This window comes from Macaca fascicularis, chromosome 16 (genome assembly GCF_037993035.2).
Source record: "Macaca fascicularis isolate 582-1 chromosome 16, T2T-MFA8v1.1".
NCBI lineage: Eukaryota > Metazoa > Chordata > Mammalia > Primates > Cercopithecidae > Macaca > Macaca fascicularis.
Genome location: NC_088390.1, coordinates 45,551,673 through 45,569,341, shown reverse-complemented (window position 1 = coordinate 45,569,341; position 17,669 = coordinate 45,551,673). Strand labels below are relative to the sequence as shown.

Here is a 17,669-nt window from a genome sequence, read left to right as displayed (position 1 = left end):
GTGAGCCACTGTGCCCAGCCGGAGACTATTACTCTAAGTGGAGTAACTCAGGAATGGAAAACCAAACTTCATATGTTCTCACTCATAAGAGGGAGCTAAGCTAAGAGGACACCAAGGCATAAGAATGATACATTGGACTATCAGGACTTAAGGGAAAGAGTGAGAGGTGGCAAAAGATAAAAAACTACACATTGGGTACAGTGTACACTGCTTGGGTGATGGGTGCACCAAAAATCTCAGAAATCACCACTAAAGAACTTATTCTTGTAACCAAACACCACCTGTTCCCCAAAAGCCTATTGAAATTAAAAAAAAAAAAAACCACTACAGATAAATCAAGATAGAATTTTAGAAAATGTTCCACAACCTACAGCAAGACAACCAAAAAAACAACAAAACAAAACAAAAAAAAAAAAACAAGCCGAAACAAAACAAAACAACAGAGAAAGAAAAAGCAGAGAACAGAAAATAAAAAATAAAATGGTAGACTTAAGCCCTGACAGATAAATAATTATATTGATTACATTCAATGTAAATGGTCCACAAACACCAATTAAGACAGATATTGGCAGAATGGACTAAAAAACATGACTCAACTATATATATATATTTTTTTTTTACAGGAAATTCATTTAAAACATATCAAATATAATGATACAGACACACTGAAACTAAAATGTTAGAAAAAGATATATCATGTAAACGTTACAGGAAGGAAAGCGAGGGTGGCTACCTTAATACAAGATAAAGTAGACTTTAGAGAAAAGAAAATTACCAGATAAGAGAAGGACATTATACAATGATAAAAAGTTACACAAAGAAAACACAGCAACCCTAGATGTGCATGCACTAAACAACAGAGCTACAAAGCATATGAAGCAAACCCTGAGAGAACTGAAGGAAGAAATAGACATACTTACCGTTATAGCTGGAGACTTCAATAAGTCTTTCCCAACAGGTAGATTTCTCATATATTGATGGTGGGATTATAAAATAATACAGACAGTATGGAAAATAGTTTGGAAGCTTCTTGAAAAATTAAACATATTCTTACAATGTGACCCAGCAACTGTGCTTGTGGGCCTTTAGCTCAGTGAAATGAAACTTCTTTTATCTACATGAAAACCTTTGCATGATTGTTCAAGGCAGTTTTACTTGAAATAGCCATAAACTGGAAACAGCCAAAATGTTGTATAATAGGTGAATAGTTAACTAAACTGTGTGACATCCACACCATGCAATACTACTCAGCAATTAAAGGGAACAGACTATTGATACATGCAATAACTTGGATGGACCTCAAAGGCATTATAATTCATTTTAAAAACAGGCAATATCAAAAGGTGACATACTGTAAAATTCCATTTTGTCATTCTCAAAATGACAAAATTATAGAGATGAATAGATTAGTAGCTGGCAGGGGTCAGAGATAGTGGTGGGATGGGAACTGAGTGTGGCTATAATGGAGCAGGAAAAAATGAGCGAGATATTTGTGGTGATGGAATAGTTTGTATCTTGATGATGGTAGTAGTTACATGAATCTGTGCACATGATAAAATGACACAGAAGTGGCCAGGCGCTGTGGCTCACGCCTGTAATCCCAGCACTTTGGGAGGCCGAGGCAGGCAGAAAACGAGGTCAGGAGTTCAAGACCAGCCTGGCCAAGATGGTGAAACCCCTCTACTAAAAATACAAAAATTAGCTGGGTGTGGTGGTGCACACCTGTAATCCCAGCTACTCAGGGGGCTGAGGCAGAAGAATCGCTGGAACCTAGGAGGCGGAGGTTGCAGTGAGCTGAGATCGTGCCACTGCACTCCAGCCTGGGCTACAGAGCAAGCTCCGACTCAAAAAAAAAAAAAGACACAGAAGTATATATACACTTTAGACCAATGTCAATTTTCTTTCACCTCTGTAAAATGCAGGGAGTAATAAGTCTGCTGGGAGATGTACTCTATATAGTGGCATCATTAGGCAGGATTAGAGACTTCCTAGATGAAGTCTAGGACTACATCTAGAGACATCAGCTTGTAAGTGCAAAGAGCCACCTTCTGAAAAGCAGTGTGACATCACTAAAAGAGCTTGAGCTTCATGCTGAAGGAACTGGGAATCTAAATCCCAGTTTTCCAGTTACTAAATGTGAGACCTAGCAGAGGAGGGAAGAATACACGGGGACAGGTCTTAGCTTCCTGTGTTTAAGAGTATTTTTGTCAGAAGGGAAACACCTAACTCTGCAGCCCTTCCAACTCAAGTTGGACATCACTTTGTGTTTTTTTGTTTGTTTTTGTTTTTTTTGAGACGGAGTCTTGTTCTGTGGCCAGGCTGGAGTGCAATGGCGTGATCTTGGCTCACTGCAACCTCCGCCTCCCAGGGTTCAAACTATTCTCCTGCCTCAGCCCCCCTCCCAGGTAGCTGAGACTACAGGCACGCACCACCACACCTTTTTGTATTTTTAGTAGAGACGGGGTTTCACAAAGTTGGCCAGGATGATCTCGATCTCTTGATCTCATGATCTGCCTGCCTCAGCCTTCAAAAGTGCTGGGATTGCAGGCATGAAGCACCGTGCCCAGCCAACATCACCTCTTCTGAGAACTCTAAGACTTCCCCGAAGACTGGTGAGGTACTCCCATGGTACTATTGTCTTCTGCATGAATTAAACTTTAAACAGAGAGATGATTAATTAAAATAGAAGGCTGATTACATAATTTAAGAAACAGGCACACAATGGAAAACAATAAAGTTGTGAAAAACTGACCTGGACCCAGAATAGCCAAAGCTATCCAAAGCAACAGGAACAAAACTGGAGGTATCACATTACCTGACTTCAAATTATACTACAAAGCTATAGTAACCAAAAGAGCATGGTACTGGAATAAAAGCAGATATATAGACCAACGGAACACAATAGAGAATCCAGAAATAAATCTTTTTTTTTTTTTTTTTTTTTTTTGAGATGGAGTTTCCTTCTTGTCATCCAGGCTGGAGTGCAGTGGTGTAATAGCTCACTGTAACCTCTGCCTCCCAGGTTCAAGCGATTCTCCTGCCTCAGCCTCCCGAGTAGCTGGGATTACAGGCACCCACCACCATGCCCAGTTAATTTTTGTATTTTTTGTAGAGACAGGGTTTCACCATGTTGGTCAGGCTGGTCTCGAACTCCTGACCTCAGGTAATCCACCCTCCTCAGACTCCCAAAGTGCTGGGATTAAAGGCATGAGCCACTGCACCTGGCTGAGAACCCAGAAACAAATCTATCCACCTACAATGAACTCAATTTTGACAAACGTGTCAAGAACATACACTGGGGAAAAGACAATCTCTTCAATAAATGGTGCTGGGAAAACTGGAAATCCATAAGCAGAAGAATGAAACTAGACCCCTATCTCTCACTATATACAAAAATCAAATGAAAAATGGATTAAAGCAGGGGGCCCAACCCCCACATCATGGACCAGTACTGGTCATAGCCTGGGTCACACAGCAGGAGGTGAGTGGCAGGTGGCTGAGCATTAATGCCTGAGCTCCGCCTCCTGTGAGATCAGTGGTGGCATTAGATTCTCATAGGAGCACGAACCCTATTGTGAACTATGCATGTGAGGGATCTAGGTTGCATGCTCCTTATGAGAATCTAACTAACGCCTGATGATCTGGGGTAGAACAGTTTCATCCAGAAACCATCCCGTCCCCCACCCTGGTCCATGGAAAAATTGGCTTCCATGAAACTGGTCCCTGGTTCCAAAAAGGGAGACCACTTGATTAAAGCCTGAAATCTAAGACCTCAAACTATGAAACTACTACAAGAAAACACGGGGAAATGCTCCAGGACATTGGTCTGGACAAAAATTAATTGAGTAATACCCCATAAGCACAGGCAACCAAAGCAAAAATGGACAAATGGGATCACATAAAGTTTAAAAGCTTCAGCACAGCAAAGGAAACAATCAACAAAGTGAAGAAACAACCCACAGAATGGGAGGAAATATTTGCAAACTACCCATCTGACAAGGAATTAATAACCAGAATATATAAGGAGCTCAAACAACTCTATAGGAAAAGATCTAATAATACCATTTTAAAAAGGGCAAAAGATTTGAATAGACATTTCTCAGAAAAAGATATAAAAATGGCAAACAAGCATATGAAAAAGTGCTCAACATCATTGATCATCAGAGAACTGCAAATCGAAACTACAATGAGATATTAGCTCATCCTCGTTAAAATGGCTTACATCCGAAGGACAGGCAATAACAAATGCTGGCAAGGATGTGGAGGAAAAACCTCATACACTTTTGGTGGGAATGTAAATTAGTACAACCACTATGAGGAACAGTTTGGAGGTTCCTCAAAAAACTACAACTAGAGCTACCATACAATCCAGCAATCCCATTGCTAGGTATATACCCAAAAGAAAAGAAATCAGCATATTGAAGAGACACCTGCATTCCATGTTTGTTGCAGTACTACTGTTCACAACATCCAAAATTTGAAAGCAAACTAAGTGTCCCATCAATAGATGAATGGATAAGGAAAATGTGGTACTTACACAATGGAGTACTATTCAGCCATAAAAAAGAATGAGATCCTGTCATTTGCAACAACATGGATGAAACTGGAGGTCATTATGCTAAGTGAAATAATCCTGGCACAGAAAGACAAACATCACATGTTCTCACACATTTGTGGGATCTAAAAATCAAAACAATTGAATTCATGGAGATAGAGAGCAGAAGGATGATTACCCAAGGCTGGGAAGGGTGGTGGGAGGGTAGCGGGGAGGTGGAGAGGATTAATGGGTACAAAAGAATGGAATTAATAATAAGACCCAGTATTTGATAGCACAACAGGGTGACTGTAGTCATAATAATTACACATTTTAAAATAACTAAAAGAGTATAATTAGATTGTTTGTAACACAAAGGATAAATACTTGAGGGAACAGATACCCCATTTTACATGACGTGACTATTATGTATTACATGTCTATATCAAAACATCATATATATACGATGTAATACCCCAGGTGTGTGTGTGTGTGTGTGTGTGTGTGTGTATGTGTGTATATATATATATATATATGATGTAATACCCCAGGTATGTATGCGCGGTGGCTCAAGCCTGTAATCCCAGTACTTTAGGAGGCCGAGACAGGCGGATCACGAGGTCAGGAGATCGAGACCATCCTGGCTAACACAGTGAAACCCCGTCTCTACTAAAAAATATAAAAAACTAGCCAGGCGAGGTGGCAGGTACCTGTAGTCCCAGCTACTCGGGAGGCTGAGGCAGGAGAATGGCATAAACCCGGGAGGCGGAGTTTGCAGTGAGCTGAGATCCGGCCACTGCACTCCAGCCTGGGCGGCAGAGCGAGACTCCGTCTCAAAAAAAAAAAAATATATATATATACACTCCTACTATGTACCCACAAAAGTTAAATTTTTAAATTAAAAAAAAAACTGACATGGAGGCTGTGGTGCATGCTTATAGTCCTAGTTACATGGCAGGCTGAGGTGGGAGGATCTATTGAGCCCAGGAGTTCAAGACCAGCCTGGCAACATAGCAAGAACCTGTCTCTTAAACCAACAAACAACATTGACATGGAAGGATATTCGTGATATACACAGAGTCAACGAATTTGGAAGTATATATACCAAAGGTTTATCTTTAGATGGCTCTGAACTCCCTCTCTCCCTTCCCTCCCTGCTTACCTTCCTTCTTATGTATTCTAATGCTTTTAAAACAACCATGGTTTATCTGCAACATATGAAATGTGCAATACAAATATAAAAGATTAATCATCCTCATATATGAGATCTGAAAATCAATGAGGGCTGGGCGCTGTGGCTCACGCCTATAATCCCAGCACTTTGGGAGGCCAAGGTGGGTGGACTACTTGAGGTCAGGAGTTCGAGAGCAACCTGGCCAACAACGGTGAAACCCCATTTCTACTAAAAGTACAAAATTAGTTGGGTGTGGTGGCATGCACCTGTAATCCCAGCTACTCGGAAGGCTGAGGCAGGAGAATTGCTTGAACCTGGGAGGCAGAGATTGCAGTGAGCTGGGATCCTGCCACTGCACTCCAGCCTGAGCGACAGAGTGAGACTCCGTCTCAAAAAATCAAATCAAACCAATAAGAATAGAAAAACTTCAAGATGGTCAGTGGCCAATTAACACTTCTGTTCAATGTTCAACCTCAATAGTAATCAAATAAACATAAATTAAAACTGCTTTTCTTCAAATAAAACATTATTGTTCTTTTTTTTGTTTGTGGTCACAGTATATAAAACAAAATTTACCATTTTAACCATTTTTAGGAATACAATTCAGTGGCACTAATGACATTCACAGTGTGGTACAACCATCACCTCTTCCTATTCCCAAAACTTTTTTTGTTTTTATGAGATGGAGTCTCACTCTGTTGCCCAGGCTGGAGTGCAGTGGTGCAATCTCAGCTCACTGCAACCTCTGCCTCCTGGGTTCAAGCGTTTCTCCTGCCTCAGCCTCCTGAGTAGCTAGGACTACAGGCGTGTGCCACCACATTTGGCTAATTTTTTTTTTTTTTTTTTGTAGTTTTAGTAGAGATGGGGTTTCAACATGTTGGCCAGGCTGGTCTCAAACTGCTGACTTCAAGTGATCCACCTGCCTCAGCCTCCCAACCCAAACTTTTTATCTTTTTAATCTTTTTAATCACTTCCCAGACCCTGTAACTAGTAAGCAATAACTCTCCATTCCCCTATTTTCCCCAGTCCCTGGTAACCTTGAGTCTACTTTCTACGTCTACAGATTTGCCTATTGTATAGTTTTCACATAAGTAGAATCATACCCTGTTTGTCCTTTTGTTTCTGGCTTAATTTAGCAGAATGTTTCCAAAGTTCATCTATGTTACAGCATGTATCATACTTCCATTCTTTTTTGTGGCTGAATAATGTTTCTTTTTTTCTTTCCTTTTTTTTTTGAGACAGAGTCTCGCTCTGTCACCCATGCTGGAGTGCAGTGGTGCGATCTCAGGTCACTGCAAGCTCCACCTCCCGGGTTCACGCCATTCTCCAGTCTCAGCCTCCCAAGTAGCTGGGATTACAGGCATCTGCCACCACGCCCGGCTAATTTTTGTATTTTTAGTAGAGAAGAGGTTTCACCATGTTAGCCAGGCTGGTCTTGATCTCCTGACCTCGTGATCCGCCTGCCTTGGCCTCCCAAAGTGCTGGGATTACAGGCGTGAGCCACCGCGCCCAGCTCTTTTTCTTTTTTTTGAGATACAGTCTCTTTCTGCCCCCCAGGCTGGAGTGCAGTGGCGCAATCTCAGCTCACTGCAATCTCCGCCTCCCAAGTTCAAGCAATTCTCATGCTTCAGTCTCCCAAGTAGCTGGGATTACAACCACCTGCTACTACCCCCAGCTAATTTTTGTATTTTCAGTAGAAATGGGGTTTTGCCATGCTGGCTAGGCTGGTCTCAAAACTCCTGACCTCAAGTGAGTGATCCACACACCTCAGCCTCCCAAATTGCTGGGATTGCAGGTGTGAGCCACTGCGCCCGGCCTGAATAATGGTTCATTGTATGGACAGTCCACATTTGGTTTATTCCGTTCTTCTTTTGGTGGATACTTGGGTTGTTTCCACATTTTGGCTATTGTGAATAATGCTGCAATGAACATTATCATACAAGCTTACTGTTTTCATTTTGTTGTTGTTGTTGTTGTTATTTACCTAGGAGTTCAATGGCTGGATAATATGGGAATTCTAGATTTTGGTTTTTGAGGAAATGCCAAACTGTTTTCCACAGTGACTATACCATTTTACATTCCTACCAGCAATGTAAGAGAGAGAATTATTGTTTTTAGTCTACCAAATTGAAGTCCTTAAAAAAAGTAAGCCTAGTGTTAGCAAAGCAAGACTAAAGGAAGGAAATGAGGAACATCAAACTTAGCTAAATGAAGCACAAATTGATAGAACTTTACTTAGGGCAACCTGGCAATATGTAAACATAAAGTGACTTAAAAATATACATATTCTGGAGCCAGAATTTCCACTTCTGGGAATTTATCCTAAACAAATAATCACAGATAACAACAAAGATTTATATATAGGAATGTATTTATTCTAAATTATATGGGAAAAAATTCTAAGCAATCTGAAAGTTTAATGATAGAAAATCAGACAAATAAATGATCCAGCCACCATTAAAATATCTATGTCTTCAAAAATATTTAATGACTTGAAGGAAATCCGCTGACAATAAATCAAGCAAGTTTCAAAATATAATTTTTTCTACAAATGTCCTCCACTCCTTATCCATGAGGATATGTTCCAAGACCCCCAGTGGATGCCTGAAACCATGGACAGTACCAACACTATACACCCATGCGTTGCTTAACAACAAAGATGTGTTCTGAGAAAGTGTCTTATTAGGTGATTTCATCACTGTGCAAACATCATAGAGTATACTTGTATAAACCTAGATGGAATAGCTTACAACACACCTAAGCTATATGCTATAACTTCTTTTATTACTCCTAGGTGAAAAATCTATACAGTGTGTTACTGTACCGAATACTGTAGACGACTGTAACACAATGGTAAGTATTTGTGTATCTAAACATAGAAAAGGTACAGTAAAAATCTGGTATTATAATTTTACCAGAACACTGTTGCACGAGCATATAAGGTCCACTGTTGACTGAAAGGTCATTATGCCATACATGACTGAATACACCATGTTTTTTCCTATATGTGCAGACCTATGATACAGTTTAATTTATAAGCTAGGCACAAAGATTAACAACATAACTGGTAATAAAATAGAATAATTATAACAATATGCCAGCATCAACCCTTGTGCTTTGGGGTCATTAAGTAAAATAAAGGTTACCTGAATACAAGCACTGTAATACCGCAACCAAGATGGCTGCCAAGTGACTAAAGGGTAGGTAGCATAGACAGCCTGGAGATGCCAGACAAAGGGATGATTCACGGTCTGGGAGGGACGCTGTAAGATTTCACCAGGCTACTCAGAAAGGCACAAAATTGAACATGTATGAATTGTTTATTTCTGGACAATATTTTAAATAAAACATCAATATGAGACAAATGAATTTAACCAAACATCCCTAGCTGCCTTTCTTTCCCAAAGTGTACCAGTACTAAAGCTCTTTCACTTTTTTTTTCTTTCCATTTTTCCCCAACACTGAAATCAAGAGGTATAAGAATTCTGTGGGTTTAGGCCAGGCACGGTGGCTCACACCTGTAATCCCAGCACTTTGGGAGGCCGAGGCAGATGGATCACCTGAGGTCGGGAGTTCAAGATCAGTCTGACCAACATGGAGAAACCCCATCTATACTAAAAAAATACAAAATTAGCTGGGCGTGGTGGCACATGCCTGTAACCCCAGCTACTCGTGGGGCTGAGGCAGGAGAATCGCTTGAATCCAGGAGACAGAGGTTGCTTTGAGCCAAGATCATGCTATTGCACTCCAGTCTAGGCAACAAGAGCGAAACTCCGTCTCAAAAAAATAAAAAAAAAAAAATTCTGTGGGTTTTTCCTCTAGTGTCAGCATAGTAGTCATGGCCTTTCATGGGTCTGTTTTTCTAGCCGCATTCCACTTAAGTTTTATTGAAAACCTCACAAATGAAACTAGCTCCTCCTAGGTTTTTCTGTGATCACTTAGTTTAAAGAAATTAAAGGTCTGAGGAAAGCAAAGGCCAGGTTTTGGGGTAAACCACCTGAGTGGAAAACTGGGCTGGTACAAGGCAGTTTTCCAATGTGCTGTGCCCTGCGGCAGGGTAGTTTTCAATAAATGTAAGTAGGGTATATTTAAATAGCACCCAATTCACTTTTTATTCTCATAAAAAGGGAGGGATGAAAGAGATGGAAATGCAGATATGGTTCCATAAAAAGCCACAGCTGAGCCAATAGCAGTAAGGAAACCCACGGAGGTTACCTGAAGTATGTATTACACAGCTTGTGATGAGAAAAAGCCTCATGACTTTTCCTACCCTCAGCTATTCCTAGTTTTATTAAACAACCTGGTATCCTAGCAAAAGACACTACTTACTTCCACCAGGAAATCTTTTTTTGCAGTGGTTACTTGCAGAACCATCCAACACTTAGGTTTACTGGGCTTACTTTTAAGAATGCTGTGCTCCAGGGCTGGGCAAAGTTACTCTGCTAAGTAAAATGTTGTAAAGTTGTAAGTATTTTTTTATGGAGAGGGAAAATATTTTTCATTTCTTTAAAGCTTTAAGATGACCATCTTTAAGATGACCAGTCCTTTAATGAAGCAGAATTGATGGGGGTAACGCAGAGGATCTCTCACAAGGTGACATGTGATACCCAGTTTGGAGCTCAGGGTGTTGACACAGATCCTAAGTAAATGACACTGCTATTTGATCCAATAAATGATGAAGTATGAGATGAAGTGCAGATCTGAAAGGCATATATCTCAATCCCCAAAGGCTGCCTCAAATAGTAACTACTGATGTTCCAAGGCATTTGCCCTATGTTCTACAATGAAACAAACACTTTAAAGCCATCCTGTGGTATTTCCTTACTTTAATTTCAATTGGAAAAGTTTCTTTATACAGTTATACAAGATGAAAAAGTCATAGAGATCTGCTTTTTTAAAAAAAAGTTTTTAAAAAATAAAAGCAGAAAAATATGTCTTAGTTACTCCTTGGTCAAGGTCTTTCCTCCTAAAACACTGGAATAAACCTCTCAGAATCTTTGCTGACATGAGTCTGTGGGTGGGGAGGTGGAATGGGAGAGAGGACATCAAGCCCACCCAACTCCTGGAATTTTTACAGAAAAGACAAAACTTTCCAAGTGAAATAGTCATTTTGGTAAACGAAACCATTTGTAACTTTAGAGAAGTTTTTTCTTTTATTCCAACATATAATAAGAAAAATCCACACTGTGCTTCTAATAGGCTATAAAGCTTTGGTTTAAAGATGGGTCAACAAGAGCTAAAACCACTAATGTCATACTTGGAGAAGCAAGAGTGGAGGGCAGTGACGTCCCAACACTTCCAGGATCCCAGTGAAAAGTCTCACCCAGGCGAAAGACTATCTGCCAAATTTATGCCAAGAACAAAGTTTTATAGCCAAGTTAAAATCTTTTCTGTATTTAGGGACTGTTATAAAAATAGTAACATTTTCTGCATCCTCGAGAGAGCCTTTTCCTTATAGAGATGAAACAGGATTATCAAAATAGGAAGATAGTTGCTGTGAGGGAGAGACAGAAACAGGACAAACTGAAACAGAAAAAAGAACATGAAAGACAAAGAGTAAGACGGAGTGAAAAACACATATAAACAGTCAGTCTGACATGCTCAGGACAGTCATCTGTTCCTCTGCAAACCAAATAGCTTTTCTTTGCCTTTTTAGGCTGAGCAAAACATATTTGCATGTAAAAAAATATATAACTAAAGTTAAATCCATTTGGGCAGCAGTATTTTGAGGTTCTTTTTTTTAAGAAGAGGGGACTTAGGGAGTTAATTTCATTCCTTAGTCCCAGCCAAAAACCTCCATGAACTGGTTAATTTCAGGTCAGTAGGAGTTCCTGGAGTTAAAGAGTAAAAATGTCAACATACTCCTTACTAAAGCCACAGTGATGAATACTTTTTCCCTTAAAGGATTCTCAGAGCTGCCTCAGACTACTGCAAATGTATCCAAATGACAGAGGATCACAGATTTTAGAATAAGAAGGGTGTTTGAGCATTTAATATACAAACTTACTACAAGAGTCAACTGAGGATTAGGAGACACACTGTTACACCAGCATAACCTAAGATGGGAAAAACTGAATGGCAGGGATGCGGGTATAAGAGAATGATTTCTAGGATTTAGATTCTTCTCTGAAATATCAGAATATAATCTGTTATTGGAACATATCTTCATACCAAAGCACATTATAGCTAAAAACACAGGCTCTGGAATCAGACTGCTATGGGAATTCAACCTGGAACCTATCACATTTCAGTCTGTTTGCTCGACTGTAAAATGGGGACAATAGTATAACCTATCTTCTTAGGATGCTCATCATACATTATAATACACATGAAGAGTAAAACTAAAACTTTGGGACAGACAAAAAGGAAATATTTTATGGAAAGAAGGTAAGGTGGTGACAACTGACATTTAATGAGTCCTTGTTATGTACCTGAACTATGGCCAGAAGATTTACAAATGTTGTATCTATTAATTTTTACAACAGCAGAGACAGATGTTCCTATACTCTCTACACCTAACCACAAAGTTCATGCACTTGCATTACACACGTCTATTCAAAAAATTTCTCAAAAATGGACTTTAACAACGAGCTACGTAAAACATGTTCATGACAAAAAAAATTCAGATGACAGTGTCAAAGGTGGGAGCTATGTAGTATACAGTACTTAATTTCTCTGAATCACACCTTCTTCTGAAAAAATGGAAATTGTAACAGTGCTTTTACCTCATAATATTTTATGAATACAGGTGATAATGCATGTGAAATGCTTAGCATAGTATATTCAGCAACCAAATGTTACCTAAAACCACTAATAGTTCATTATATACAATTTAATATGCATATAGGAGAGAAACTCTATGAGCTGCATATAATTCAAGAGTTAAATACAGACGTTAAGTATCCCATTTAACTTTTAATTCCATAACTTTTCAAGAATAAACCTCTCCAAATAGGTTTCCTTCATGAAAACAGATGCATACAATTCAAAATTATATCAGCTTATGTTAATTTTCATGATCACAACCTCAGAATAGTTTTATCTCAGCTAAGGACATCTACTAATTTGCATATAGCTATTTTTGTGAATGTTAATAGTATTGCATTCAGGAGGTTCCTTAGTAATTTCTTATTTTTATTCTTGAGACCATATATGCTAAAGTAAACTACAGTGAAAATTACACCATCCATAGAAGGAACTGATAAAGGTATCATCCCACAGCCTTTCAATTTATTAGTATTTTTATCATATCAACGAACTAGAAGGCAAAACCTAGTTACCATTTTGCAGATGAATAAACAGAGGCCAAAGATGAGCCAGTTAAAGGCACTGCAGTCCCCACGCATCAATGGGTACACTTTCATATCTGCACTTCCTTAAATTTCTTAAAAAGCCAAATATTATTCTGAAATCGAGGTAGGGAGGTACTTCTGAATACATCACACAAAACAAACCAGAATTTTAAAATGTGAAACCACAAGTCAAGAGGATGAGAGCTGAACAGCTCTTATAAGTTTAAAAGTGGCTAAGAGCTCTTAGATCTTTATAGTAATAAATATTGTAGTGTACAATGGTCCGTTGGGAATCCCCACTCATATGTTAGTCCATGATTGAAGATCAAGGCGTCAGGTCCATTTAGAATCAGTGTATTTTGGGTATGTTTTAAGCTTTAATCCGTATTTTGAAAAAACAGTTAACAACATTTCTAAGGGAAATATAATCACCTTGATTACCTTGCAGTCCTCCACCGCTCACTATAGAGTGAATTGTGAGTTTCAAACACTGGTATTCCTTTATTTTGAATTTTCCCGTAAGTAGATGGAAAGGGGATGTGACCTTGGCCAATCACCATTCTTAAGTGGAAAGCCTTTTTCAGCTTAAGAAACCATTACCTGATTGACAGTGGCCTTCCTAGCTGAAAATAACTGTTCACTACTTAAAGGTAGTGTCTGTGAGATGCAGGTATAGTTAGGAGAGCCTTGATTGTAACAGTCTTCCATCATCAAAATCTCATTGAAGAGGTTTTGCCAGTGTTCTCTTAAAATAGAGGTGCCATTCCAGGGTGGAGGTGATGCATTTTGTGTCCTCTATGATACAACAGTGTATGATAAAAAGAATAAATATAAATAGTCCCCAGGTCACATACACGCCCTGATGATTATATGAATGAAATCAAGGTTGGCTGAGAGATGCTGTTCAAGATCCTGGAAAAAGTGAAGGTTTCACAGATTCACACCTTTGCTCTACCATCTGCTAGCTCTGTGACAGTAGACAAGTTATTTAAATCTCTTAACCTCAGCATCGTCAATTGTTGAAAAAAAATCTAAAAAGTATGTTGTTAAAAACAGAGTTTAATTTATGCTTGCATGGATAGCGTATGGCCGTGTTGTAAAGGACTCTAGTGGAAAGATGGTCTCCTTGTCACTTCTGCTCCCTAGCCACACAGTTTCTCTTTGAAGAGGTAATTACTGTTTCCAGGCAAATGCAAGAACTTGGTTTCAATGTTCCATGATGAAATGTCGAATTCATTAACATTTGTTGAGTGTCTATTATGTGTCAGAACCATTCAGGGAGCTACGGGGAGTAAAAAGATGAGTTCAGAGTCTAGAATGAAAAACAATACTCAACTAATTTTAATATGAGATGGTATACATAACAGTAAAAGTTTAAGAACAGAAGAGAACATAAATTAATTTATTCAAGGGGGTGGGTTGGAATAAAGAGTAAGATTAAGAACACGTTTCAAGAGAAATGAAAAGTTTCAGGCACCATAGTAAGTTCTCTCCGGCTTAAGTCATCTGATTCAGGAACTGGGCCCCTCTCATGGCTATAAAAACTCTAATTTGAGGTACTGACTCATGGCTATGAATTTCTAACATAGGAAAAGGAAAAGGTAGCCCAAATAGAAGGTCAAAGGGTTCGCTATTTCCTCTTTAGGTAGAGAGAAACAGAAGAGTAAATGGGTTCTGTTCCCGATCTTACAAGCATTCATTTGAGAACTACATAAACTCATCTAAAGAAGGGATAACTAACTAGAAAGTTCAACTTTCTAGTGTCAAGTATAACTTAGTGTTCTCTACAATCTTAACATTGAACAACTGTTGCCTTTCCAAATATTATAGAACACCAAAGTAAAATAGGTTTAAGACTCAAGACGCCACTTCATACAACAGAAGTCAATTCTACCATGTTTCTTGTAGCTGTCTAGAACATAAGTACAAGTAACTAAACTGCAGTGACACAACTAAAATTTTGGGAATTCTTCAACAAAATGTTTTGGCTTAATGGAACTTAGGGTCAGTTCTCCATATGCCAATGTCCTGTGTCCAAAATGGGCTAGCTTCAAAGGCAGCCCAAAATATCCCTAAAATTATGTCTGAAAGTTAGCCTAGTAAGAGCAGAAAGCAAAAGCATGTCCATTCTTTTCAGCAGATGTTTACCAGTCTTGACCATAGATCCCAAAAAGCAAGACTTTGCTAGAGTTAATGCTTTATAAGGATAACCTTAAAACAAATATCTCCATGCTAAGCCTAATAGAATGAAAGCTTGTATCAAAAAAATATTCTGTTTAAACATAATGCTGCTTTAAAAGAATAACGTAAAAGATAATTTGAAATGCTTTGTCAAATATTTCATTTGATTACACAATTGACCATAGGCCCAAACAAAGGAATAGTGACCATAACATAAGGGCAAACCTGATTGAGGACCAGGTTTAAGTCAGGTAACGAAGATAAAGATTCAGCATTACCAACTTTTTTTTTTTTTTTTTTTTTTTTTTTTTTTTTTTTTTTGAGACGGAGTCTTGCTCTGTGCCCCAGGCTGGAGTGCAGTGGCGCGATCTCGGCTCACTGCAAGCTCCGCCCCCCGGGTTCACGCCATTCTCCTGCCTCAGCCTCCCAAGTAGCTGGTACTACAGGCGCCCGCCACCACGCCTGGCTAGTTTTTTGTATTTTTTTAGTAGAGACGGGGTTTCACGGTGTTAGCCAGGATGGTCTCGATACCAACTTTTAATAATGTTATGATATTTAAAGCCTTATGTTTTATAAGAAATCAACAATGGTTATCATTGTTGATTATCACTATCATTATTAATCAGATATCGAGAAATATTGATTACCTGCTCTGTGGAAGGTACCAATACCAGGCAAAGGGAGATATGAAGACAGCCCTTGTTCTCAAAGAGTCCTTTATTATAAGCCATTACTTTTCCCCATCTGTTCCAAGCATGCTACATAAAGGGTAATCCAATAATAATGCCATCCAGGGTTATCTTTTTTCTTTTTTTTTGAGACGGAGTCTTGCTCTGTCATCCAGGCTGGAGTGCAGTGGCTGGATCTCAACTCACTGCAAGCTCCGCCTCCCGGGTTTACGCCATTCTCCTGCCTCAGCCTCCCGAGTAGCTGGGACTATAGGTGCCCGCCATCATGCCTGGCTAATTTTTTGTGTTTTTAGTAGAGACGGGGTTTCACCGTGTTAGCCAGGATGGTCTCAATCTCCTGACCTGGTGATCCGCCCACCTCGGCCTCCCAAAGTGCTGGGATTACAGGCGTGAGCCACCGTCCCCGGCCCATCCAGGGGTATCTTAAGCCAAGCAGTAACAGAACAATCAGCATCCACACCTACTATTAAGGTGTTTCATGCTTCCACTTTTACCATTTTCATTTGGCAAGGAAATCCTGATCACATAGCCTAAAAACATTTAGAGACTTAAGAACTGCTATCAGTATCATCTCCTTCTACTCACTCTTGTCCATGGATCATGGATGCCATAAAATCTGCTAACCTAATTTCTTTTTGCAGCATACCACTTAATTGCAGGAAAAGCTCAAACTCAAATGTGTTATTATTTAAAGCTAAGCCTCACTTCAAATTGAGGTATTTAGGTTTTGAAAAATTCCTCCCCAAAATTCTACTCTGGTATTAGAAAAATCACAATTACAAGCCACAGAATATTAAAGTCACAACTTTGGCAAAATATCAGGATCACTTCAGGGGTGAGATTTGAACTTCAGCACGCAAAACCAAAAATACAATATTCTAATCCTATAGTATCACTCTCTTCTGTGATGATTATTAAGGCCCCTTAAATACTAAGAACAGAAAGAGGGACAAAGCCTCTATTTTTCTCCTCTCCATGCACAACTCAGTTCCAATGTTATGAATATATGCATGTTCTATAACAAAAAGCTACCTTCAAAATGTCCAAGTAACTATAGGTTCAGGTCAAGAACTCCAGACCATATTGATTACATCTCTATGCAAGAAGGACCCTCCAGCACCATTTGTATCCACTATGACAGCTTTTAAGGATCTGTGACATTAAGAATTTTCAATACTATCAATGCCAGGAATGGAAAGCCAATGACCAGTCAGGCCTGTCAGTTGTTGCCTAAAGCAATAAGGACAAGCTGGGAATTCATCACACTGGAACTTCATCTGCCAGCTGCATTCACACATTTTCACCACCTGAATAGTTGATTCTCTTCAACTCCCACATGGCTCATTTCAGCATACAGTGTTTTGAAATGAATATTTGATTAGGCAGGGTAGAAAGAGGTTTGAACTTATCTGAGGTGTCACCATAATGCACTTTAAGTAATTTTAAGTATCAGGAGCTAGGTGTCCTGTTCTTTTGCTATTGCTGAAATGGACCTGTGATCCTAATTAAACAAGATTAAATGAGATGAGACATGTGGCAAGACCTAGCACAGTGTTGGGCACCTAACTGTTTATAAATTATACTGGTTTCCCATCTCTTTTACTTCTGTCTATTGAAAAATATCCTGAAGATTCCTCATAGAGCCTCCTGATTCAGAGACAGGGATCTCACACTGCCAAGGAAACTTAAAAATCACCCTGCTACTTTTCCAATTTCTCTTTTTATCAAAAGTCCAAACCATCACTTACATATAAACCTAAGAAATAACGAGGCCGGGCATGGTGCCTCATGCCTGTAAT

At 39.2% G+C, this 17,669-nt stretch overlaps 1 protein-coding gene across 18 annotated transcripts in view; it reads right to left on the bottom strand.

Annotated features, from left to right (window-relative positions):
* Nucleotides 1-17,669, bottom strand: part of BCAS3 (BCAS3 microtubule associated cell migration factor) — a 711,835-nt gene that overhangs the window by 282,833 nt on the left and 411,333 nt on the right. The window contains exon 23 of one of the 18 annotated variants that reach the window (XM_074019081.1): nt 12,434-14,282. The exons of 16 other annotated variants lie outside the window; for them this stretch is intronic. In XM_074019081.1, coding sequence (XP_073875182.1) covers nt 14,275-14,282 — 8 coding nt within the window. In that variant the 3' untranslated portion in view covers nt 12,434-14,274. Of the gene's footprint in view, nt 1-12,433; nt 14,283-17,669 lie in introns of those variants that run through there. One more of the 18 variants, XM_045376101.3, reaches the window with a different exon arrangement.